Raw genomic sequence first — 24,986 nt, 5'->3', positions numbered from 1 at the left:
GTGGGGGGTGGGCGCACTGACTCCTGGGGCCCCTCCCCGGTGGCAAAGGGGGCAGCCCCCACACCAGGGGCGCCGGCACCCTGCAGAGCCTGGACGCGGGGCCGGCGGGCTCACCTCACCCCTTCGCGGGCAGGACACGCTCCGGGCGCGGGGCCCCTCTGGCCCCGGGGCCCCGGAGGGGCCGAACGGGCGGCGAGGGCCCGGCCGGGGCGGGCTCGCTCCCGCGGGGGGCCGGGGCGCGCGGTGCCCCTCGCGCGCCCCCGCGCTCCGCCGTATTTCCTCCTGCACCTTTAAGAAGACCGCTGCTCGGAGTGGGATGGTGTGTTCAAGCCACACAGAGGAAGTTACGCAGCCCGGATCAGACCGAGAGATAAAAGCCCCGATGGTGCTCGCCGGGGATGGCAAGAGGATTTAGCCGCGGCTTTAACTCGCCGCCGAGCGCTCGCGGGCCCTGAAGCGCCCGGAGCCATCTGGCCCGCGCCGCGCCCCGGGGGGATGCCCGGGCGCCCCGACGAGCAGCCGCGAAGCCCACCCGGGCCGGGGGCTGGTCCTTGCTGCGCCGCCCAGGGGGCCCCAAAAGTTTGCACTTGTTAGCGGCGACCTCCGGCTCGGCCGGGCGGGCGATGCGGGCGGCGCGCGCGGCCCCTGCCCCCGGCCCGCGTCCCCGGGACGGCTGCGCGCGGGGTCCCCGGCGGCCGCTGGGCGCCCGGGCCGCGCTCTGAGCCCGCGGCGGGAGCGGCCGGGCCGCAGCCCGCGGGCCTCGCCTGCGCCCCGCGCCCCGGAGCGCGCCCCGGGAGGCACCGCAGCCTCGCCCGGCCCGAGCCCCGCCGCGCCGGCCGCGGATGCCAAAGTTCCTGGGCGGCGGCGGCGGCTGGCAGCGAGGCCCGGGCGGCCGCCGGCAGGGGCGCTCGGGCTGCCGCAGCCCCGGGGACTCGCGGGGCTCCCCGCCCGCTCCCCGCGCCCGGCCCCGCGCCCCGTCCTGCGCGCGCGCGCCTGGAGGCCGAAGCGGACCCTCGGCCCGGCTCCCGCCGGCGCCCCGCCCGCGGCCCGGCGCCCCGCGGCCCCTGCCCGAGTCCCCGCCCGGTAAGTGGAGCCGCTCGGGACGCGCCGCGCCCGCCGCGCTGCAAACTTCTCGCGGCGCCGGGCAGGGGTGGGTGGCGGCGTGCCGGGGGAGGGGGCGCGCCACAGGCCCGGGGGGCTCCGCGCGGCTCGGGACCCGGGGGGCGCGGCGGGCAGGCGGGGAGCGCGCGGCGCGGGGCCGGGGCGCCCGAGTAAGTTGCGGGGCGCGGCGGCCGCGGGGTCCTGCCGGCCACGGCACGGGGGGCGGCGGTGGGGACGAGGCAATTAGTTCCCGGGCGCTCGGCTCGCTCCTCCCCGGCGCCGCCGCCGGCCCGGCCCGGACAGCCCCGGGGCCCTGCGGAGCCGGCTGTGCCCGCGCCGAGCCCGCCCGGCCCCCGCCTCTCCGCCCCGCGCCCCGCGCCCCGAATCCAACTTTTCGGGGCTCCCCGTCCCGCCGCGGAGAAGGCGACTGGGGGGGGGGGCGGCGCGCCGGGCACGGGAGAAGCTTCCGGATGGGGGGTGCCCGGACGGTGTCGGGGGGCGCGGGAAGGTGACCCCGGCCGGCCGGGGGGCGCCGCGACCCCTCCTGCCCCCCTCCCTGTGCCCCTCATCCCGCAGGCAGATCCCGCTCCCGGGCGCCCGGGCGGGGAAGGCGCCGCCGTGGGCGCGGGGCGGGGGGGGCCCGCTCGGGAGAAGCCCCCCGACCCCGCGCCGCCTCCGCCCGGGTCCCCGCACCCCTCCGCGCCAAGTTTCCCAGGACTCCGGGGCGCAGCGGCGACTCGGGAGCTGCAGCCGCCGGCCCCGCCAGCTCCGAGAGGCGCTAATTCAATAAGGCAGAGAAACCCGAGTTCAGAAATCCTGGCAAAATCTAATTTTCGGGGTTTAATACCCTGGCCATCAGCACCCCCCCACACACACACCCCGGTTCCCGAGGACTGTTAAAAGAAAATAAAGCGCATTGATTCTATTTGTTTCTGGGAGCCGCAGTTTCTTAATAATATCAGGTGAAGATTTATTTTCCAAGGAGAAAGCGATCCGCGGGGATCCAGCGCGCACTCCGGCACCCCCCTGCTGTCTCCGCCGGTCCCTTTCCCTCTGTTATTCCCAGGCTCTGGTGCCTACACCCCCACCCCCACACCCTGGGTTTTTTTTTTTTTTCCTTTTTGGCAAAAGCCCTAGTACTGTTGGAGAGCTAGAATCACAATCCCCCTTCGCCATGCCAGCAACGCCCAATTGATTGACTAGTTGTAAACACATTTATTCCCCCAGCAGATTTCACTGTTGTTGGCTCACCGCTCCCCCCACTCCATTTTTTCCAGGGAATCCTGGCTTTTAAGGCAATGGAACCGCTAAGCAATCTGCGTTTTCGATCCAGCTCAGCCCAGCCTGGCCTGCCCGCCTCCCTGCCTGCCCCCAGGGCAAGCCTGGGGCGGGACTGGGGACCGGCAGCAGCTGGGCCCCGGGTGGCGGCCCCGGTGGCACCCCCGTCGTCGGGAGCTCCCTACCTGTTAGGGAACAGTTGGGAGTCCGCGGCTGGGAGAATTAATTAGGAACGTGCTGTTTTCTGGGCTGCACGAAGAAAGCTCGGAGAGCGGCATCCAAACCTTTGCTGGCCGCTATTTTATTTTTACTACATTTTCTCAGATTGTAAAAATAGTCTCCAGGCGGCTCTTTCTGGGAGTTTTCTAGCAAGGAGCGCGTGTTCAAGGCTGGGCAGACGCTGAAACAGCCTTCACTCGCAGCCCGGCTGGGAAGGGGGTTGTGGTGGGTTTCTCATCCGTCTCCATCACGGCTCCTTCAGCCAGGAGCGGACCCGGGGCTGCAGCCTTAATGCAGATGAATGATCCCCCTGGTCGGGGGCGGGGGGCTTCTCCAGGGAGGCAGAGGCGCCGGACAGCAGCCCCCTACCACAGTGCTCACCCCTCGGGCTTGTGGCGGGAGTTTCTGTCTGGGTGTAGAATGCAGTTTGGTGGAAATGTCGTCAGCGTTTCGGGGACCCTCCAGTCTGTGAGAGATGAGAGGTGGGGGGCCAGGCAGAGGTGAGCAGGCCCCCCTCCGAGGGAAGACTCCTAGCCCAGGTGCTCCCGCCTGACCCGTCGCTGGCCAGACTCAGGTGCTGGTCGTGGGTGGAGCGTGTGGTCAATGGCCACGCTGCCAGGCTTTCCCCACGGCGACGGTCATCTCGGTGCTCTGGCCGTGGAACCCCAGGCTGGTTCCCTTAATCCAGGGACAGGAGCGTCACAATCGTGACCCCCAGACAGAAGCGGGGCGCCCCGGCTTCTTCCACACCGAGGTGGAATTCACGGAGGGCTCCGGCAGCTGCCGTGCCACGGCCCCCTCTGCCCGCCCCCGCCCGCCCCGGCAGCGTGTCCCTGCGTGCTAACCACTTTGACATTTTGACTTGTTCCCGGTGGTATTTGAAAGCCAACCACTCGATCTTGACTCTTGGGCACGTGCTTGGAGGCACTGACAGCCCCCACCCCCACCCCATCTGCTGACCTCACACCCCCCAGGAGTGGACGCCTCGGTCCTATCCTCCGCGCCCCATCTCCAAGCGTGCAGCTCCAATATTTCGGAAAGCCGCCCCGTGTCCTCGGGAGACGTCAACGATAATGCAACCTGGGTGTTTTGCACATCCTGCTAGCGGGCTTTTGTTCCTCGCCGGCCTCATCCCGTTCCTCTTTTTAATTTGTTGCAGGTGTTGCCGCTAATGAGCCGCCTCTCTCCTCCCAGCTACCCTGAGACCCGCCGGACCCCGGGTGCCTGGAGGGTGCAGGGCTCCGGGAGCCTCATCCTAAGTTGCTGATGGCTCCCCGCCAAGGTCAGCAGAGCCCCGTCCGTGCCTGCCCCCAGCCCCCAGCCCCCAGCCCCACCCAGGCAGGCGAGCGAACTCCCCCAGCTCACGCCTCGGGAAACTCCGCCGTGCCTCTGCCCAGCCTCACAGCCGCCATCACCTCAGGCCCTGTGGAGGAGAAACCTCTCTGTTGGCGCGGGGGGGCCGGCCCCTCCGAGGGCCGAGTGGGCAGCCCCCCGCCCCCCTCCTGATTTGCTTCTCTCTTTGCTTGCAGGCCACCGGGCACTGCCGCGTCTGTGCTGAGCGCGTCGCACGTTAAGGCCCTTGCAGCACCCGGACTGCTTGGAAGGACAAAACTTAAAAGCCATCGGATCCGGCCCCGGGCCAGGTCCCCGTGGAGTCCCTCCCTATCCCATTTCCACCCACTGTCACAATCTGAGAGCCAGCCGGTCGGATCTGCGGCACCCCGTGGGGGCGGCGCCATGGCAAGGTGAGGAGGACACGGCGCGAGGGGCCGCGCGGGGCTGAGCCCAGGTCCCTCCTGTCTGCTGGAGAACGTGACTTCCTGTCCGCCGGCGCGACCCCTGGCCTCCGCGTCGCTGGTCCATGCTGAGGCCGCCAGCGCCCCCCGCCCCAGCTGCTGCCGCCCCGCCCCGGGGCCCCTGCGGGCGCCGCCATGCCGCCCCTCCTCGCCCTCCTCCTGCACTGGCTGCCGCTGGCCGCCGCCGACTATGACATCTGCAAGTCCTGGGTGACCACGGACGAGGGCCCCACGTGGGAGTTCTACGCCTGCCAGCCCAAGGTGATGCGGCTGAAGGATTACGTCAAGGTGAAGGTGGAGCCCTCGGGCATCACGTGCGGGGACCCCCCGGAGAGGTTCTGCTCCCACGTAAGTCAGGCCCCGCCGCCCCCTGGGGAGGGCTGTCTGCTGGGGGGGGGCAGAGCTGGGCTCTGTCCCGCCCGGGAGTGTGCCGGCACTGGAGCCATGCCCCTGCCACCCAGGACCCTGGGGTGGGTGTGGGCAGCACCTCCCCCTGGACTGAGGGGGCCTCCCCTCCCTCCCCTCCCCTCCCCTCCCTGCCAGTCCGGGCACGCCCAGTGCCACGTGGCCGCCTTGCTGGCGCAGGGTCGAGGACTGCAGAGCATTTGCCCTGGGGCGGTGGAGGGGCGGGGGCAGGTGGCCCTGCCCGGTGCCATGGTCACTGGCAAGTGGGGCAGGCGCAGGTGCTGTCACTGAGTCCTCGGGCCTCTGTTCCGCTCTGCCGCCGGCAGGGCTCCCGGTCCTGGTGCTCCTTGGCGGAGTCTCAGAGCTCGGGGGTGCCACCGCCTCTCGGCCGGGTTGTGGGGCATGAAGCAGCACTGTGGGCGCGGGCGCACTGAGCGGAGCCTGGCGTCCCCTCCCGGAGACAGCCCAGAGCCGCGGCCTGGCCACCTTGGTCAGCTGGTCACAGAAACCGAGGCCCAAACTGCACCAGAAGTGCTGCAGCCGGGTGGGGGTGTCCAGCTAAGGTGTCCCCAGAAGTGTCTGCCCTCGGCAGGGTTCTGGGTCCTTCCAGCAGCAGGAGCCGCAGGAGCTGGCCGGGGCTCGAGGGGCTAGGTAGGGGTGCACTGCATGGGTGCCGGCTGGGACACCAGCGCGCGGGGGCTGCACTGCGGCAGGGGCGGGGCTGGCAGGAAGGGTAGAAGGCAGCCAGGGCCCCGGGCACCACGGGAGGGGCACAAGCCCCCGAGGGGTCGGGGGTCGGGGGTCCAGCCGGGTGCACTCACCCCCAACTACTGTGTCTGCACTGTCTCTGCTCTCAGCTCTCCATGGCCGGAGCTGGGAGCCTCGGGGCCCGGGGAGGCCTCCCGTGCCAAGCTGCCAGGCCAGGGGTCACCCCTGCCCAGCCGAGGCGGGCTCAGCCCGGGGGGGGGGGCGGGCAGAGGGGACGGGCCTGGGTTCTGGGGAGCTGCTAGTTCCCCTTTATCCCGGGTGAATGGGAACACCCGAGTGCCCGGAGCGGGGCTCCGTGACCCCACAGCTGTTTGAGACTCAGACTCCCGTCAAGGGCCTGTGGCAGCTCTGCCCCATTACGGAGACGGGCGGGGGGGCTGCCCTTCAGAGGTGGCCCCTACGGGGAGGGGGGTTCACACCCTGACGGACTCAGATCCCAGGACTGCAGCTCCGCATGGCAGGGCTTGTGCCTGCTCCCAGCTGTCACGGCTGGGGTGTGCCCGGGGGCACCGTCCTAATCCCCCTTAGGGATTAGAAGGGACTCGCCTCAGTCCGGCCAAGGGTGCCGGGTCTAGGTGAGCCAGAAGCTTGGCTGTGGTCAGTGCTGGTGTGTCCGCCTGGGGCGTTTCTCCTGCTCTGAGTGAGCGGGGGAGCCAGTGCTGGAGGGGGTCCGCGGTGCGCGCGTAGCCGACAGTTCTGTCCTCAGCCTGTTGTTGCGCCCCCAATGGGGCCCCTGGACCACTGAGCCGGAGGACGTGCGACCCCGCCTCCTAGTTCTCAGGAAGGGCTCGAGAGAGCGGCAAGTGGTCCAGCCCAGTCATGAAGTTTGAGTGGCCACCAGGGGGCGCTCTCGTGGCAGCCCAAGGCACTCCCCGCCCCCCTCTAAACTGCCTGGTCAGCTTTGCAGACCCGGTGGGTCCCTGTCCACAGTCCTGCTCCCCTGGTCAAGGGCTCTCTGCATCTCCGACGCCCTTGAGCGTGCAAGAGGGGCCACGAGGCAGCGTTTTGTTCTGTTTAACTTGGGGTGCAGACCCTCTGCGTCCTTCTGCAAGGCCACCTGAAAGCTGAATTGTAAATTCTAGCCAGTGAGGAAGGAGAGGGAGAAGGAAGACCAAGATGAATGAATAAATAAAAACCTACTGCCTCTAAATGCACAGTGAGAATTAATCGGATGAGCTCTCGGCGGCGGATTCTTGAGCAAGGGCAAAATTTCAGTAAGGCTGTGGGGGAAGGTGGGGCCCGCCCTCCCCAGCCCGCCCCGCGGCCCCCGACGAGAGGAGGACCTCTCCGTGCGCCTCCGAGGCAAAATTCAGCCAGGAAGGTCGTAGCAGGCATGAGACGATGGTACCCGAGGCCGGAGAGAGGCCCGGCCCCGCCCACCCAAAATACAGTTCCCTGAGACATGCAGACCCCCGGGCCCCACCCCAGACCTGCAGAGCGGGAATCTGCATTTGAGCCTGATGGGCTGGCAGCTCCCGGTGGGGCCCGAGCCATAGTCCAGCAGGGAGGGCGGATGCCTGGCACGCAGCCGACCCGGGTTCCATCCCTGGCATCCCATAGGGTCGGTCCCCTGAGCACCACTGGGAATGATTCCCGAGTACAGAGCCAGGAGTGACCCCTGAGCATCGCTGGGTGTGACCAGGGATGGGCCTGGTTCTGTGATCTCTGCAGTTAAGGGAGTGCGGCTGTCGCGGGGGGAGGAGGTCGAAGCATGTCTGTGTGTGTGTGTGTGTGTGTGTGTGTGTGTGTGTGTGCACGCGTGCATGTCCTGGGGGTGGAGATGCAGCTGAGATTCCCGCCTGTTGAGTCCACGGTGGAAGGTTCCAGAAGGAGGAGGGGTGATCGCCCAGGCAAGAGCCACAGATTCTGGAAGACCTGAGTCACGTCTCTGCTTTGCCACCTGCAGGCTGAGCCTCTGGGTCAGCCTCAGTTTCCCCGGCTGTAATTGTGTGGCTGCCTCGCCCACGCCAGCAGCTTCCTGGGGGAAAGAGGATGCGGAGTCCAGAGTCCCCGGAAGTGCAGGGCGCCTGTGCGGGTCCGGTCCCCATGTCCTTGGGATCTCCACAAGGAACATGAAACTTACCCTCTGCAGACACTTTGGCACCCGGGGGGGCCTTGGTCCTGCCAGAGGGGGGGCTGCGAGGTGGGCCTCTGAGCCTTTGCATAGAGCCTGCCTCATGCCTCAGTTGTCTGAATACAGCAAATGGCCACAATCTGATTTTATTTTTATTTATTTAGCTTTTTGGGTCACACCTGGTGATGCACAGGGGTTACTTCTGGCTCTGCACACAGGAATCACTCCTGGCAGTGCTCAGGGGAGCCTATGGGATGCTGGGAATTGAACCCGAGCTGGCTGCATGCAAGACAAACGCCTCCCCGCTGCGCTATCTCTTCGGCCTAGATGGCCACAGTCTGCGCCCTGGGCGCTCCTGGGTGCCCAGCCCCTCACCTTGGCATCCCACAGCACGCACAGCCAAGGTCACAGAGGTCAAGGTCCTGACACCCAGAGTCACATGTGGCACCAGGGTCCCGGGAGCCCCTCCTGCCTCAGCTCTGCCCTTGAGACGTTTCCCGTCTGCAGACCAGCGCCCGGGGTCCCGGCCCACCAGGGCTCGGGTCAGTGGGGACACATGTGCCAGCCCTGTGGCCGGCTCAGGGGACAAAGCGAGGTGCAGAGAGGCCCCCAGGTCTGGGGGCGCAGGCCTTGGGGGGAGGGGACAGGTGTCCACTGAGCCAGGGGCCGGGGTGACACAGCTGTGTGGCGCCCCCCGCCCCCGACACTGAGGGGTGGTGGCCGGAGGCCGCGGGAGCCTGGGAGTCCCGGGCATGGGGCAGTGCCAGCGGGTGCCACCCTGGGAGGGGCTGTGCCACTCGGGCCCGTCATGCCCCGGCCCCCGGGTGAGGCTGGACTAGCTGCTGCTTTCTGGACGCTCCTGGTGGTGCTCAGGACTTACTCCTGGCTCTGTGCTCAGGGATCCCTCCTGGCGGGCAGGGGGGGGAAGGATTGAGTTCTGGGAGCCACACCTGGGTCGGCCACGTGCAGGGGCGGGGGGGGGGCAGTGCCCTCCCCGCTGTGCTGTCACCGGGACCCTCGGGAGCAGCTGTTTCCGCCCTTGGGTTTGTGATGCTTCTGGCTCGGGTTACAGCTGCGCAGCTTCACGGAAGCTCATGAAAATGTACCCCAACGCCCGGCACACTCCAGCTTCCTGCTGGGCACAGCAGGGGGGGGTCGACAGGTGGTTCTTGGGTCCCCCAGAAGCCTTGCCCCTGGACCCCGCAGCCTCAGTTTCCCCAGCTGACCCACTGGCTTTGGATCCTTCCTGCATTCTGTGGGACCACCAGCTGCCTGCTGAGACTGGGGGGACGTCCCAGCTGGGGTCCAGCCTGGGTCACAGACAAGTGTGGGGACCCCGCTGCAGAGAGAGGGTTCCACAGACGGGTTCTGGCCCCCGCACCGCAGCTGGCCGCTCCCTCAGTGTTCTTGGAATAAAGGCAGCCCCCGGCACACAGCCAGTAAGTGCACAGGCTGTGGCTTGAGCACCGCCAGGAGTGAGTCCTGAGTACAGAGCCAGGAGTGACCCCCGTGCATCACCGGCTGTGACCCAAAGAGCAAATAAAAGAGAGATTTAGGTCTGTACGTATGTCAAAGGAATTACCTCCCATTTACCATTTAGTCAACCTCTGTAGATGCTACATTTTTTCCCAGCTTTTTGGATATTGGAAGGAAGGGTATTTTTTAAAAAGAACTTAAATATTTCTGAATCGAGGTGCAATTTTCCACTGCTGCAACTAACGGTTGAACTTTTTTTTAAATCATGACAAAACTATATAACATCAAATTTTCCTTTTTTGCCAGATTTCAGTAGCATTTAGCACATTCACTGAGTGCCAGCACCACCTCTCTCTGCCTCCAAGACACTTCCTTCCCCCCTAAGGAACCCCCAGGCCCGATGGCAGCTTCTCCCCACAGTCCCGCTCACCCGCCAGCCTCGCACTCCGGAGCAGCTGATTCCGAAAATCTATAAATAGAGCCAAGCTCCGCGTTCTGCCTCTGGCTTCTCCCTCACAGCCTGTTTTTAAGGCTCTCCCCTGTCCCCGCCTGTTCAGAACATCTCTCCTCTTCATGCCCGAGTAATATTCCCTCGCCCCCACGTAGCTTGGATTTGTTCTTGCACACCCAAGTTGCGTCCGCATGGGGGCGCTCGTGAGTAGCAGTGGGACAAATATTTGTGTACACGCTTTTGCAGCGGCCCATGTTTCCGTTTTCCTTGAGTCTATCTATACCTCTGGCTGGAAGGACTGAGTCATATGGTAATTGTAGGGTGACGCTTGGGCGACTCTGCCAAACAGATTTCCACAGCAGCTGCGCCATTTTGCATCCCCCCGGCCTTGCCGAGGCTCCTTTGCGCCTTGTCCTCGCCAGCGTTTATTCCTGGCTTTGTTTGTTATTGCTGTGGCCCGCTCTGTGGGTGTAAGTGGTATCTCGCTGGGGTTGGATTTGCATTTCCTAGTGAGTCATGGTGGAGGGTGCTGACTGGCCACTTGCCTTTCTGTGGAAAAATGTCTCCACGTAACCTTTGCCCACTTGTGATCGGGTGGTCTTTTTATTGTTGGACTGTGTGTGCTCTTTACATAGTTCAGGTACCAGACCCCTGGGTGTTGGATTTGCAAAGTTTAGTCCATCTCTTTGGACTCAGGTTCTAATGTTTTATTTGTTTGTGGGGGTCACCCCCAGCGATGCTCAGGGGTCAGTCCTGGCTCTGCGCCCAGGAATTACTCCTGGCGGTGCTTGGGGGACCCTATGGGATGCTGGGGGTCAAATCTGGGTCCACCACGGCAAGGCAAACGCCCTCCCCGCTGGACTACCCAGTGCTGGGCGTGGGGCTTTCCGAGGCCGTCAGACTGGGCGGTTTCTCCCTCCTGGCTCGCTCCTGTGCATCTCGTCTGAGACGGGCTTGCTACGCCGAGGCTCCCTCAGGCCCCTCCACGCTGGGTGGATTTGGGGGTGTGGGGTGAGACCATCTCTTGCTCAGGGGTCCCCCGTCCTGCCGGCACCACCTGTGGAAGGGGCTCTTGTCACTCATTCTTGGTGCCCTTGGGGACTCTCACGTGGAGATCCAGCCGAGGGGCTGTTTCCGGGGGCGGTTTGCGGGTGTGACTGCCAAGCTGCTGGAAAATGGGTGATCTGGGTGGAGGAGCCAGTCTGGAGATCTCAGCCATGGGTCCCACACACCTGGGTCCCTCTGCCAGTTCTTTTTTTTGGGGGGGTCACACCCGGCAATGTACAGGGGTTACTTCTGGCTCTGCACTCAGGAATTACTCCTGGTGGTTCTCAGGGGACCCTATGGGATGCTGGGAATCGAACCCAGGTCAGCTGCATGTAAGGCAAACGCCCTCCCCGCTGTGCTGTCGCTCCAGCCCTGCTCTGCCAGTTCTTTCATGCGTGAGGCTCGTCCAAGCGTGTGGAGAGTGGCCTTGAGCATGGCTGTGGCTGGGTTCTGGAGGTTTGATGGGCTGTTTGCTCTCCCTCCTGAGGTCAGCGGCCCACCAGCCCAGACACGCCCCATTCCATCCCATTCTATCCGTTCCAATCCCATTCTATCCCATTCCATCCTATCCCTTCCCTTCCCTTCCCTTCCCTTCCTTTCCCTTCCCACCCACCTCCCTTTCGCTGCTTACCTGGGGCACTGCTTGGTCACAGCAGGTGCCCCGGGTGCTGACGCTAATGATCCTTCTAACGCAGGAGACGGTTTGGAAAGGGTCTGGGAGACTGTCTGCAGCCAGGGGAGCTGAGCCCCAGGAGCCTGTTACTGGGATGAGCTAACCGGGCCTTTGAGGGAGGCTCCAGCCATCCCCAGCGGCCAGTACCCCAGGCCCAGCACTCTGCTCCTTAGTGGGGGTAGGAGCCTGGATGTTGGGACCTCTGGGTCCCTCTAGGGTCCCAGGAAATTCTTGGGATGCTGTGAACTCCATGGGAAAGTCCCAGAGTCTATTCCCCACCTTTTCTGCCTGGGGAAACTGAGGCAGAGAGCAGGGAGTGCTTTCTTCAGCCCCGAGTAGGGGTCTGGGACCCCTGAGCCAAGTACATTCCTGAGGATGGTGTCCCTCTCCCTCCCAGGATGTCACCCCATCCACAGAGGAGCCCCCTGCGGCCAATGCTATGACAGAGTTGACTCTGGCCCACAGTGCTCAGAGCCGCTCTGCAGGGTGGGGTGTCATAGCTCCGACTGTCCCCTGAAAGTGCTGCTCTCCCATGGGGCAGGGCTTCCTGGGCTCAGGGTCACACGCATGGCCGTGTGCAGGGCCTCCCAGGGGCCAAGCACTGACAGCAGCTCTGTGCCGCCACCCTCCGAACCCCACTCCCTGCTCCCAGCATGGAAGACAAACAGGGAGGAAAAGTGAGACAGACTCAGTGCCCAGGACCCGGGACATGCACAGCAGCACCCAGCAAGGCTCCTGACGCAGGGGCCTGACCCCCGACACTCCAGGGAGGGATTCCCGAGACAGCGCACAAGGGTGACGGCAGACCCACACACACCCACAGGACACGCATGCAGACACACCTCACTTGTCACACTAATTCACAAACATGCTGAACATGCACTGACTGTACACTAACATACACCGAGTGTAAACACACACTGAACATACATCGAGTATACACACACTGAACATACACCAAGTGTACACACACACTGAACATACGTCGAGTATACACACACTGAACATACACCAAGTGTACGCACACACTGAACATACATCGAGTATACACACACTGAACATACACCAAGTGTACGCACACACTGAACATACGTCGAGTATACACACACTGAACATACACCAAGTGTACACACACACTGAACATACGTCGAGTATACACACACTGAACATACACCAAGTGTACACACACACTGAACATACGTCGAGTATACACACACTGAACATACACCAAGTGTACACACACTGAACATACATCGAGTATACACACACTGAACATACACCAAGTGTACACACACACTGAACATATATCGAGTATACACACACTGAACATACACCAAGTGTACACACACACTGAACATATACCGAGTGTGTACACACACAGAAACACTGAACATGTAGTGACCGCACACAGGAAAAAATGTGCTGACTATGCACGTACATACTGAGCAACACCAACTGTGCAACACCAACACAAGCTGAGCATACACTGTGCGCACACACACACATTGAGCATGCACCGACTGTGTATACACAATCTGAACATACACCAAGTGTGCACACCCACTGAGCATACACTGTGCACACAACACTGAGCATACACTAACTGTATACACACACTGAGCATACACCAACTGTGCACACACATGCACTGAGATGCACCCACTGTTCACACACACTGAGCATGCATCAACTAGATACACAGACCGCAAATACACTATACACAAACTGAGCATGCACTAACTGTGCACACAAAGAGTGAACATGAACTGACCTTGCACACACTCACTGAGCATACACTGAACATACACTGTGCACACTGAACATACACTGAACATATACTGTGCACACACATGCACTAAGCATGCACCGACTGTGCACACAGTGAACATGCACTGACCATGCCTACTCACAGAGCATGCACCAACTGTGCACACAAAAAGTGAACATGCGCTGACCTTGCACACATACACTGAGCAGGTACTGACTGTGCGCACACACTGAACATGCACCAACTGTGCAAACACACTGTGTATACACTACTGTGCATACACTGAGCATACAATGGCTATGCAAACACAACTGCGCATGCACTACTATGCACACACAGTGTATGCACTGACTATGCACACACACACTGAGAATACACTGTACAAAAACACAGAAATTACACTGTGCACACACACTGAGCATGCACCGACTGTGCACATGCACTGAGTATGCACTGACTGTACACACACACTGAGCATACAATGACCATGTAAACACAAATGTGCATGCCCTACTATGCACACACACTGAGCATACGTTGACTATACACACATGCACTGAGCATGCACTGACTGTGCACACACTGAACATACACTGTGCACACACATGAGCATATGCTGACTATACACACACATGCACTGAGCATGCACTGACTGTGCAACAAGCAATGAACATGTATTGACCTCGCACACACACACTGAGCATGCAATGAATGTGCACACACACTGAGCATACACTGACTGTGTATACACACTGAGCATACACCAACTGTGCACACACACTGAGCATGCACCGACTGTGCAAACACACACTGCGTATGTACTACTGTGCACACACTGAGCATACAATGACTGTGTAAACATATCAGCACATGCACTACTGTGCACACACAGTATGCACGAACTATGCACACACACAAAATACACTGCACAAAAACACAGAACTTATGCTGACTGTGCACATACATTGAGCATGCACCGGCTGAACACTCACTGCACATACACTGTGCACACAGAGAATACGCTGACTATATACACACATGCACTGAGCATGCACTGATTGTGCACACAAGCAATGAACATGTACTGACCTCGCACACACACACTGAGCATGCAACGAATGTGCACACACTGAGCATACACCGATTGTGTATATACACTGAGCATACACCAACTGTGCACACACACTGAGCATGTACTGACTGTGCTTGCACACATTGAGCATATGATGACTGCACACACTGAGCATACAATGACCATGTAAACGCAACTGCGCATGCACTACTATGCACACACACTGAGCATGCACTGAATGTACACACACACTGAACATACACTGTGCACACACATGGAGCATATGCTGACTATACACACACATGCACTGAGCATGCACTGACTGCACACAAGCAATGAACATGTACTGACCTCGCACACACACTGAGCATGCATCGACTGTGCACACACACTGAGCATGCACTGACTGTGCACACACATTGAGCATATGATGACTGTGCACACACGCTGAGCATACAATGACCATATAAACACAACTGCGCATGCACTACTATGCACACACACTGAGCATGCACTGACTGTACACACACACTGAAAATACACTGTGCACACACATGGAGCATACGCTGACTATACACACACACTGAGCATGCATTGACTGTGCACACATACTGTGTATACACACTGAGCATGCACCGACTGTGCACACACACTGAGCATGCACCGACTGTACTTACACACTGACCATGCACCAACTGTGCACACACACTGAGCATACACTGTGCACACACAATGCCCGACTGTGTGCACACACACTGAGCATGCACCGGCTGCGTGCACACACACTGAGATACGTGCCTGGTTGAACATGCCTGCTTGTGGATTTCCCCCTCAAGCCGTCGCCTCGTCCTGGCAGTGCAGAAGGGTTCCCCACCCAAGCAGGCAGGGCCCCTCTAGGGTCCCCGCGTCAAGTCACCCAGCCCCCCAGCTCCTGCCTGGACCCACAGTCCTCAGCTCCCCACGTGGCAGGGGGAAGGGGCGGGTACTGAGGGGCTCCCCTCGCAGATGAGGCCCTTGGCACCCTCCTCAGGCTGCTGGGAGCAGGCTCTGCACCCCTGCCCTACCACCGGCTCCTGTGACCAGCGCCTCCCTGCATGGGGGGGGCGCGGAGAGGCTCCGAGCGGAGGGCAGCAATGGGCAGCAGTCTGGGGGAGATGCAGGGAAAAGGGGGGCTGGGGGGCAAGCGCCACCCAGGACACAGGGCTGCCCCCTCCCAGGGCCCCCGGGACACAGGGCTGCCCCCTCCCAGGGCCCCCGGGACACAGGGCTGCCCCCTTCCGTGCCTTGGCTGGATGCGGGCTCCTGAGTGCCCTGTGCCGCCGGGGAGCGGATGTGGTTGGCCTGGGGTAGCCCGAGGACCCCCATGGGAACTGCCGTAAGCACTTTCGAGCTCCCTGGAGCTGCGCCACTGTATCCCCCGAGATCTCGGCTCGCCTCAGCTTCTCTCCCACACCCCCGGTGCCAGAGCCTCTGGGGCACGGCTGGGCACGCCCCCCAAAGCTCCCGGGCTCGGGGCACAGCCGAGTTTGAGAAGCCATTCCTCGTGCCCGGGACCCTGCGGGCTCCCTGGTTGCCCCCAAGGTGGAGACCGGCCGCCGCGCCCTCCTGCTCTGAGCTGGGGGTCGGCTGCTCCTCCTGAAAGGGTGTTGGCGACAGCCAGGACCATCCTGGCAGCGCCCCCGCCCCCTCCTCTTTGGTGTGGCCTCTGCAGGCGCCCCCACCCCCACTCCGGCTCAGCCAAGTGCACTAACCCACGTGACCCACGGCCTCTGAGCAGGGGCTGCCCCTCCCAGCCCCCTCCCAGCCCCCACCCCCTCCCTCTCCCTCCACTCCCCCCCTCTAAGCCCTCCGGCTAGTCCTCCGCACACACCTCCCAGGACTGCTGCCACCAGCTCCTGCGGGTCGCACAGCACACTGGCAGCGCCCGCACCATGCATGAAGTGGGCGTGGCTGACGGCAGAGTGGGCCCCGTGGGGGCGTGGCTGACGGCAGAGTGGACCCCCTGGGGACGTGGCTGATGGCAGAGTGGACCCCCTGGGGGCGTGGCTGATGGCAGAGTGGAGCCCCCCTGGGGGCGTGGCTGACAGCAGGCAGAGTGGGCCCCCCTGGGGGCGTGGCTGACAGCAGGCAGAGTGGGCCCCCGTGGGGGCGTGGCTGACGGCAGGCAGAGTGGGCCCCTGGGGGCGTGGCTGACAGCAGAGTGGGCCCCGTGGGGGCGTGGCTGACGGCAGAGTGGGCCCCCTGGGGGCGTGGCTGACGGCAGAGTGGGCACCATATAGCTCTTCTTTGGACCAGCCTGGGGGTCCCACTTGGGGTTTGGGGGTTGGCTGGTGGCTTCGCTGGCCAGCTGGGGGCTTGCTTGGCTTTGGAGCTGGGGCGAGGCTGGTCCCAGGGCCTGGCCCTTCCCTGGCCCCCCCTGGTGAAGGCTTGGGGCGCCGCAGCCCCCCTGGTCACGGTCTCTCCAGACCTTTGGAAACTGGGGGTGAAATAGTGACGGAGAGAGCGAGTGAGTGACGGGAGCGCTGGGTCCCCCCCCGACAGCCCCCTGTGGCGAGCCCCACGCACGTTAACCAGGGAGTCTGGGGGGAGTCTCGACAGTGCCCCTGAGCCCTGGGTGGGGGTGTCGGGAGGGAGGCTGGGAGGGCCCCAGGGCCTGGAGAAAGCGCCCTGACCCCCTTTCCCTCCCCGCCTTGGCGCTTTCTGGGTGGAGGGCGTGGGCAGGTGGCGGGGGTCCGGGTTTTCCTGGCCTGCCACCCCCTTGCAGGAATAACGCCGCCCAGCGCACCCCCTAGAAATCCACCTTCTTTTGCTGTCGTCATTTGGCTTGGGGGCCACACCTGACAGTGCCTCAGTTTCCTCACTTGGGAAATCAGAAGATGGTTCTCAGTAGACGCTGAGAAGCTCCCGCCCCGCTGCTGGATGCCAATGAAACGTTTCCCCCGGCACCAGCGGGGTCTGGACTTGACCAGGAGGGGGCTGGGGTCCCCGGGCAGCAGGAAGGCTGGGGAGGCCCAGCCTGCACCCGCGGTCCCTTGGGCCCACCCCCGCCTCCCTGCGCCGCCGCCCCCGCAGTTAGAGCCACTTCTTCATCCTCGGTGATGAAATATTCATGTCAGCAGAGCGGCGCTCCGGGCGCGCGTGGCGGGCTTTTAGAGAGCAGGACGCGGTTCTCCTCTCTAAGCATTTTCTGGGCCCGAATCAATACGGCTCGCGCCGCCCCCGCCCGCCCGGCTCCCCGCCCCCGCGCCCTCCCCGGCCTGGACGGGGCCAGCCCCCATCCCGTCGCCCCCCACCCGCTCCAGGAGCCACCCTGAGCGCCGCGGGTGCGGCCCCCAAAATAGAGACAGCCACAGGTGGAGCAGTTTGGGGCAGGGGGGATGGGGAAGGGGGAGGGGTGGGGGTAGGGGGATAGGCGGGGGGGGGGCAGGGGGCGGAGCCTGAGTGAGGGGGCAGCAGGAGGCCGCGCTCGCCCCACTCCCCTCTCCAGTCCCGGCAGTCAGAAGCCCAGGCCGGACCCCAGGCTCCCTCAGACGCTGCTCCCGGGCCCCTGCTCTCACCCCCACCCCCACCCCCTGTCATGATAGACTTGCGGGCTGGGGGGCACTGAGGAAGGGGCTGCCCCAGGATCTCAGCCAGAGGCCCTGGGGCCAGGGGTCAGGCACAGACCCCCCACTGCTGAGCTGTCAGCAAGGGGAGCTGGAAGGGACTCGAGCTGCAGTGCTCGGAGCACCAGGGGCCTCACTGGTGTGGAAACACGTGCAGCCGCCAGGAGGCCCCGGGCCGGAGAGACTGACCCCCTGTCCCAGCCTCAGTCCCTGCCTGGTCCCCCTCTCTCCTCCCAAGCCTGGTGGGCGCTGGGGACGGGGCCGTTGCCCTTGCTCCCGGCCAAGGCCTGCGGGTGCGGGAGGCTGCCTGGGGCGTTGTCCCGGGCAGACCTTGGCCAGGCGGTGCCCACCTTGGCCGGCTCAGGGTCTAGGGGTGCCTGGGGGCTTGTGACCAGGAAGGGCACGTCCTGGGAAAAGCCCCCCCCCCCCCCCCCGGGGCCCGCAGCCCCGCCCCCACCCTAGCGGGGGAAGGCGCCAGCGGAGAGGCCAGAGGCGGGCGGCCGGGTCAGTTTCCGCTGATTCACGCGCGGACGGTCACCTTGCGGGCGCCCAGGCCCCGGGGAGGAGAGGGGCCCGATCGATGGGGGTGCGGGGTCAGGGCTGCAGAGCCGAGCCGGCTCCCAACTCGACCCGCGCGTCCGCCGGTGAATTATTCATCCTGCTGCAACTTTCCTTACCGACGCACAGGAAACAATTGGTTAGGGAGAATTCCCGGGGCACCCGGCCTTCCGCGGGGCAGGGCGGGCAGGCGGTGGGGGCCCAGCTGCAGGGCAGGTGTCACGTCCACGGGCTCTGCGGAATGGCACGAGGCGGGGCCAGGCCACCCCGAGCCACAGGGACACTCGGGGCGGTGCCACCCAGAGGGCAGTGGGCGCTAACCCGGGCTGTGCCCCCCCCCGGCCGAGCAGATCTCGCCACAGCTGGTTCTAAAGAACCTGCCGCGTCCCCTGGGCAGCCCCAGTCCTGCAGGGGAGCAGCTGGGCTGGCCCGACCCCCGGAGGGCTGTGACCTAGAGAGGCGGCACCGCCCCCTCCCCACCCACCCGGCGCCGGGGCCAGCTGCCGTCCCATGGTCGTGGCCTGTCCCCCAGCACGGAGGGTCTCGCCCGCGCTTGGCGGTCAGTGTGCAGCTGGCCAGGGCTCTTCGCGCTCAGCTGTGTCCACTCTGCAAAGACCACATGGCGCGGCCCAGCCGCCCTGCCCCCACCACACACGCCCGCAGCTGCCTGGAGGGTGCTCAGGGCCCAAGCCGGCACCCCGGGGCCCGTGCACGGCAGCGCTGGCTCCTGGCCCAGCTGTGGCTCAGGCCCGAAGCGTTTCTCGAAATGCTCAGCCCGCAGAGCTGTGACCCCAAGCGCCAGGGAAGGGCGGGCCAGGCTCTGTGCGTGGTGTCGGGATCCCGGGGTCCCCTGGTCTGAGCCTCTCTCTCTGCGCCCCTCCCCCAGCTGCTGCAGTCTGGGGACGTTCCCCACGCTCTGCCCCTCTGTCTCGGCTGGCAGGGACCCGGGGCCACTTACGTGCCCCAGTCGCTTCCCTCCCTCAGGGGGAGCTTGGAGACCCCCGAGTTTGCTGGAGATGGTGGCAGGTTTTCGGCCTTGGTGCTGGGATTTTATGCACATCTATGAAATGTTTTATATATGTAAAAAAATTCTTCCAGTGGGGTCAGAGGTCAGCTGTGGCATCTCTGAGAGGGCAAAGGTGTGACGAGGACTCGGAAGCCCCAGGCCTGGCCTGAGGCCCCGGTATCTGGGCTATGTCTGATTCCGGGGGAATCTGGCCCTGGGGGCACTGGTACGCCCAGCCACGGGGCACCCCCAGCCACGGGGCCTCAGGGGGCCGAGCCCAACCCCCCGCCCCTGCCGCCTCTCATGGCCTTCCTGGTGACGAGCAGGAGAACACAGGGCGCGGCGGGGTTCCTGCGTGCCTGCCGCCACTCTCCGTACCCCTAAACAGTTAAACGAAGTGCTGGGGGCCCGGAGGGGGCAGAGAACCTTGTTGGCTGCGGTCGGGGATTTATTTATTGTACTCTCGGCTGCTGAAGCCGGCGCTGCGGCCGGATGGTAAATACACAGGCTGATTCATTAGTTCCCGACCATCTGCTTCCCGCCTGCTGGGGTGGGGGTGGGGAGGGGGTCTGGCCTTGACGGCCAACCTGGGGGCCCGGCCTCACCCCATTCCCAGCCCCCCCCACCTCCAGGCTCCCGACAGGTGAGGGCAGGGAGGGCAGAGGCCCAGGGAGCCAGGGAAAGGCGGGATGCGGTGGGGTGCGGGGGAGCGAGGGAGTAATAGCAACTCCAGAGGCGCCAGATTAAATTAATTCTGTTACTGACTAATTAACATGATGGCAGCGATCACTGTGATTTCATGAGTGGTGGCCGGGGGCCCAGGCCCAGTAGGGAGGCTTCAGCGCAGACGAGCCCAAGAGGCCCCAGAACACAGGATGAGGTACTCGGGGACTGAGTCAGGCCAGGAGGGCCTCTTGGAGGAGGTGTGTGTGTGGGGGAAAGCTCAAGGAGGAGGGACCTGGTGTGGGGGGACAGCTCAGAAGCGAGAGGAGCGAACAGGACGGGTGGGGGACATGCTGCAGGTGGGCGTGTGCCGGGGGCTTCTGAGAGAGCTCCTGTGGGGGCTGCCTCCCCACCCCCGCCCTGACGCGCCTGCACTGGCGCCCGGCCGGCTGCTGAAGCCGCAGATTCACCTTCTCGGCTCTGGAGGAGAAGCTCCGGTCAAGGTTGGTTTGACCCCGGAGCCCGTGGCAGGGGTGGTGCAGCCCCTCCTGCAGCCTCCTGGGCGGGGGCTCTGCTGACGTGAGCACCGCCCCCCCCAGCCCCCGCCGCAGCAGATATGGATGCGGAGACCCGCCCGCCCGCCCCTGCGCTCACACGGACACCCCCCGCACCTCAGCCCTGCACCCCAGCCCCAGGGAGGTCCCGTCCGTGTGCTGGGTGGGCCGGTCCATGGCCGGGTGGGCCGCCCCAGCATGTGGGCTTTGAGGGGACACGGCCCTGCACGGAGGGGGCGGTGGGGGGTGCAGGCTGCTGCTGCCCCAGCCTCTGTGTCCAGTGCGGGCTGGGACGTCTGACCCCCTCGTGTCCCCAGACAGCACCTGCCTCTGGGCCCAGCAGCCCCAGGCCTGGCCCAGGCCCTCCCTGACCGGCTCTGCCTGTGACCCAGGGACAGAAGCCCACCCTCTCTCCCAGGACTGGCCAGTCCCACCCACCCCGAGCTTCGGTTTCCCCGTTTGCTCCATGCAGGAGCCCCTGCGTGGGAGCCCCTCGCCGTGCCCCCAGACCCGCAGGGCTGGGCCTGGCGGGGGCGGCGCGGGGGGTGGGGACAGAGCTATTTCGGTCAAGGGCGCCGTGTGGCAGGCAGCCAAGCCCAGGGGCCTGCGGACTCTCCCCTGTGCCGAGGGGCTTCAAAGGTGCAGACCGGGCCCCACGGGACGGCGCGGGGGCGGGGAGGCCCCGGGAGGCCGCACCTGGGCCCGAGCGGCTCGTTTGAGAAAAGCTTTAACTCGGACGCAGCCATTTGTCTCCCGGCCAAGCAGGCCCTGAAATATTCATCAAAGGGCTGGAGAGGTCGGGGCTCGCGGGCGGCGTTTTTAATCAGCTTTATTTCTCGGAGCATCTGGGGGCCGACGGCAGTGCCGGACAGCGCGGGCGCCCCGGCCATCCTGCTTCCGGGGTGCGCGCCCCGCGTCTGCTAGCATTGGGTCCGCCGGGGCGCATGGTGCGGGACCCGCGGCCGTGCTGGGGTGCGCCCCTGTCCGGGACGCTCTGAAGCGGCTTCTCCACACCCTGCCCCCCAGCACCCCTGGACTTGCCCTTCCGGCTTGGAGGGCTCCGTTGGCGGGGACCCTCTGGGGGGACCCCCAGTGCACGCGGGCTGAGTGACCGTGGTCTTGAGGGAGGTGGGCTGTGCCGGCTCTGCTCAGCCCGCCCCGGCCTGCACCCCACCCCCCCCACCCCCGCCCAAGGCCGCAGCCCGCCGCCCTCACCCCTGCTCTCCCCGCCCGGCAGGAGAACCCCTACCTCTGCAGCAACGAGTGTGACGCGTCCAACCCCGACCTGGCGCACCCGCCGCGGCTCATGTTCGACAGGGAGGACGAGGGACTGGCCACCTACTGGCAGAGCGTGCCCTGGAGCCGCTACCCCAGCCCGCTGGAGGCCAACATCACGCTGTCGTGGAACAAGAGCGTGGAGCTGACCGACGACGTGGTGGTGACGTTCGAGTACGGCCGGCCCACGGCCATGGTCCTGGAGAAGTCGCTGGACAACGGGCGCACGTGGCAGCCCTACCAGTTCTACGCCGAGGACTGCATGGAGGCGTTCGGGATGCCGGCGCGGCGCGCGCGGGAGCTGGCGGCGTCGGGCGCGCACCGCGTGCTGTGCACCGAGGAGTACTCGCGCTGGGCCGGCTCCAAGAAGGAGAAGCACGTGCGCTTCGAGGTGCGCGACCGCTTCGCCATCTTCGCGGGCCCCGGCCTGCGCCACATGGACAACCTGTACGCGCGCCTGGAGAGCGCCAAGGGCCTCAAGGACTTCTTCACGCTCACCGACCTGCGCATGCGCCTGCTGCGGCCCGCGCTCGGGGGCACCTACGTGCAGCGCGAGAACCTCTACAAGTACTTCTACGCCATCTCCAACATCGAGGTGGTGGGCAGGTGAGCACGCGGGGGCGCGGCGGGACCCGGGACGGTGCTTGGGGGCGGTTCCTGGTACCTGGGACAGTTCCTGGGTTGGTGCCTGGGTTGGTGCCTGGTTCCCGGGACCCTGCCTGGGGCGGTTCCCGGCAGCTGGGACAGTGCGTGGTTCCCAGGATGGAGCCTGATTCCTGGGTTGGCTCCTGAGACCGTGCCAGGCACGGGGGACAGTGTCTGGTTCCAGGGGTGGATCCTGGGACAGTACCTGGGACTCGTCTGTCACCTGGTTCCTGGGGTGGTTCCTGGTTCCCACGGCTTTGTCTGTTTCGGGGGAAATCCCCTGCTTCCTGGAATGTTGCTGGTTCCAGCAGAGCCTGAGCATGGGGGCCAGGACCCCTGGAGTCCAGGTGGTGGAGGGAGGTGAAGGGCAGCTGACCCTGAGGTCCAGCTGGCTGCAGGGCCCAAGGCCTGTAGGATTCCATAACCTGTGTGACTGCTGGGAGCGCCCTGACCCCTAGCACACAGCAACTTTTTTTTTTGAAAAAAAAAAGTATACATATGTATACAAATTTATTTATTGAATCACAGTGAAAACAATTACAAAGCTTCTGGGTTTAAGTCTTGATGATGCACTGATGAAATACCCGTCCCTTCAGCAGTGCACATTTTCCACCACCAAAAACCCCAGTATCCCCCCATCCCACGCCCTCCCCCTTCCTGTGCGGCAGACGATTTCCACATTACTCTCTCTCTACTTTGATTACATTCAATATTTTGACACCAGACCCACCATTATTATTTGGGATTTCCCCCCAACAGTCAGGCCTGCCGGAAGGGCAACATTAGACAGTTTGTCTTCCCTTGCTGATTATGAATAGCATGTGATGTCGCGAGTTTGGAATTCTGAAATGTTAATAATTGAATCTGAAGGGATTTCTGCCGAGCCGCTGAGTTCCGAGATTCGCTTGTGTGTCTCTGGGATCATGGCCATTAAGCAGCTTCATCAGTGGCTGGAGGGACTGTTCGTGGGTGGCGACTCTTGGGGTCTTCCTGGGGCGGGGGAGGACAGGGCCAGCTCCAGCCTCATCCCCGCGAGGCCCAATGTGTCTCCTAAGAGCCGGAGCCCTCCCAGCCGCTGGAACATGCTGAAGCCCTGGGTGTTCGCGGACGCCCTCTGCTGGCAGCCGTAGAGACAGGCGTGTTCCCGGGACGCTGGCGGTCAGATCCCCTCTGCTTCCCAGGGGCATCTAGGCTGGGGTGCCCGGACACTCCCCAGGACCCGGGGTCGCAGGTGCAGCAGATGAGCTACGCCACAGCCGGGTCTGCCCCGGGGCTAGATGTGGGGCACCCCATGGGCGTCCTCCCGGGCCCGCTGCTGTGAGGGGCAGTGCTGGCCCTGGGCCCGCTCTGGACTGACTGTTTGGTGGGCATGGGGCAGGGAGCAGGGGACACCGGTGCTTCGGGGCTTAGCAGCTTCCTGGGGGCAGCTGACGTTCCCCCAGGGTGAGGACTGCAGAGCAGTCGGGTCAGGGCTGGAGTCCGCTGGGCCGTGCATGGCTGCGCCTCAGTTTACCGGTCCCTGCAGTGGGGGCAAGTATGGTGCGGTTCTCACTGGATGGTGCCGCGTGGAATGAGCTCAAGGTGTTCACGTGTGAGCACTTGCATGCCTGGAAGCCAGCGCTGAAAGGTCACTGGGTAAGAGAAGGGGCCAGAGCCGGAGCACAGCGGGGAGGGTGCTCGCCCCACACGCGGCCCACCTGAGCTTGATCCCCGGCCCCCCATGCAGCCCCCCGAGCACCGCCAGAGGCAGTTCCTGAGTGTAGAGCCAGGGGTAAACCCAGGGCATCGCTGCGCCTGCCCACTCCCACCCAGAAAAGTGTCCAAAGTCTGGGAGGCTGGAGGCCACTGGACACACTCAGGGCTCAGGCACGTGGGCGGAGGCCACTGGGGGGCCCCGGCTGGCTGGGCCAGGGTGGGGGTGGGGGGTGGGGGGCTGCCCTGGGGGCCCCCTCTAAGCTGTGGGGACGGGACACAGAGCTTATTCTGGGTTTGTAAAATCATCACTGTGTGTGTGTGTGTGTGTGTGTGTGTGTGTGTGTGTGTCTGGTGTTTGAGAGGGGACGGGAAGCAGGTTGGGCCGAGGCCCCCGGCTGAGCACCCATCCACCTGCTTCTGTTGATTCCACTTCCTTCTTCGCTAACTTCACTCACGCAGCAGGGGGGTCGCCCCTGCAGGTGCGAGCGCAGGTGTGCAGGTGAGAGCCTGCCGCTCCCCACCTGTGCTTCCCGGCCCCTCTGCTGGGCCGGGTCACGGGCATCTCCCTGACCCAGCTCAGGCTTCGGGGGGTCCTCGGCCCTCCCCGTGCCCTGCCCTTGCACCAGGTCAGCGGCTCTGGGGTGGGGGGGAGCCCCCACACCATCTCGAGTCTGGACCTCGATTGGGACCTGCCTCAGGCTGCGCCCTGCCCCCCCCCCACCTTGTCCAGTCAGACACGATGTGGGGCTGGGGGTCCTGGTGGGGGCAGGGGGGTGTCGCCTGTCACCTTACGGGCCTGTCAGAGGCGTGATTCTGCACAGCAGAGCTGGGGCTTGGGGCAGGCATGGGAGAGCTAA

General features: G+C 64.2%; 1 protein-coding gene across 2 annotated transcripts in view; it reads left to right on the top strand.

Moving 5' to 3' along the window:
* Positions 1-776: 776 nt before the first annotated feature.
* The window catches only part of NTNG2 (netrin G2), a 51,294-nt gene continuing 27,084 nt past the window's right edge, over positions 777-24,986 (top strand). The window contains exons 1-4 of one of the 2 annotated variants that reach the window (XM_055142818.1): positions 777-1,083; positions 3,758-3,880; positions 4,128-4,742; positions 21,752-22,395. In XM_055142818.1, coding sequence (XP_054998793.1) covers positions 4,530-4,742; positions 21,752-22,395 — 857 coding nt within the window. In that variant the 5' untranslated portion in view covers positions 777-1,083; positions 3,758-3,880; positions 4,128-4,529. The remainder of the gene's footprint in view (positions 1,084-3,757; positions 3,881-4,127; positions 4,743-21,751; positions 22,396-24,986) is intronic. The other variant, XM_055142813.1, reaches the window with a different exon arrangement.

This window comes from Sorex araneus, chromosome 1, assembly GCF_027595985.1.
Source record: "Sorex araneus isolate mSorAra2 chromosome 1, mSorAra2.pri, whole genome shotgun sequence".
In the NCBI taxonomy this organism is placed as follows: domain Eukaryota; kingdom Metazoa; phylum Chordata; class Mammalia; order Eulipotyphla; family Soricidae; genus Sorex; species Sorex araneus.
The sequence above is the reverse complement of the archived record's forward strand: the minus strand, read 5'-3'. Positions and strand labels throughout refer to the sequence as shown.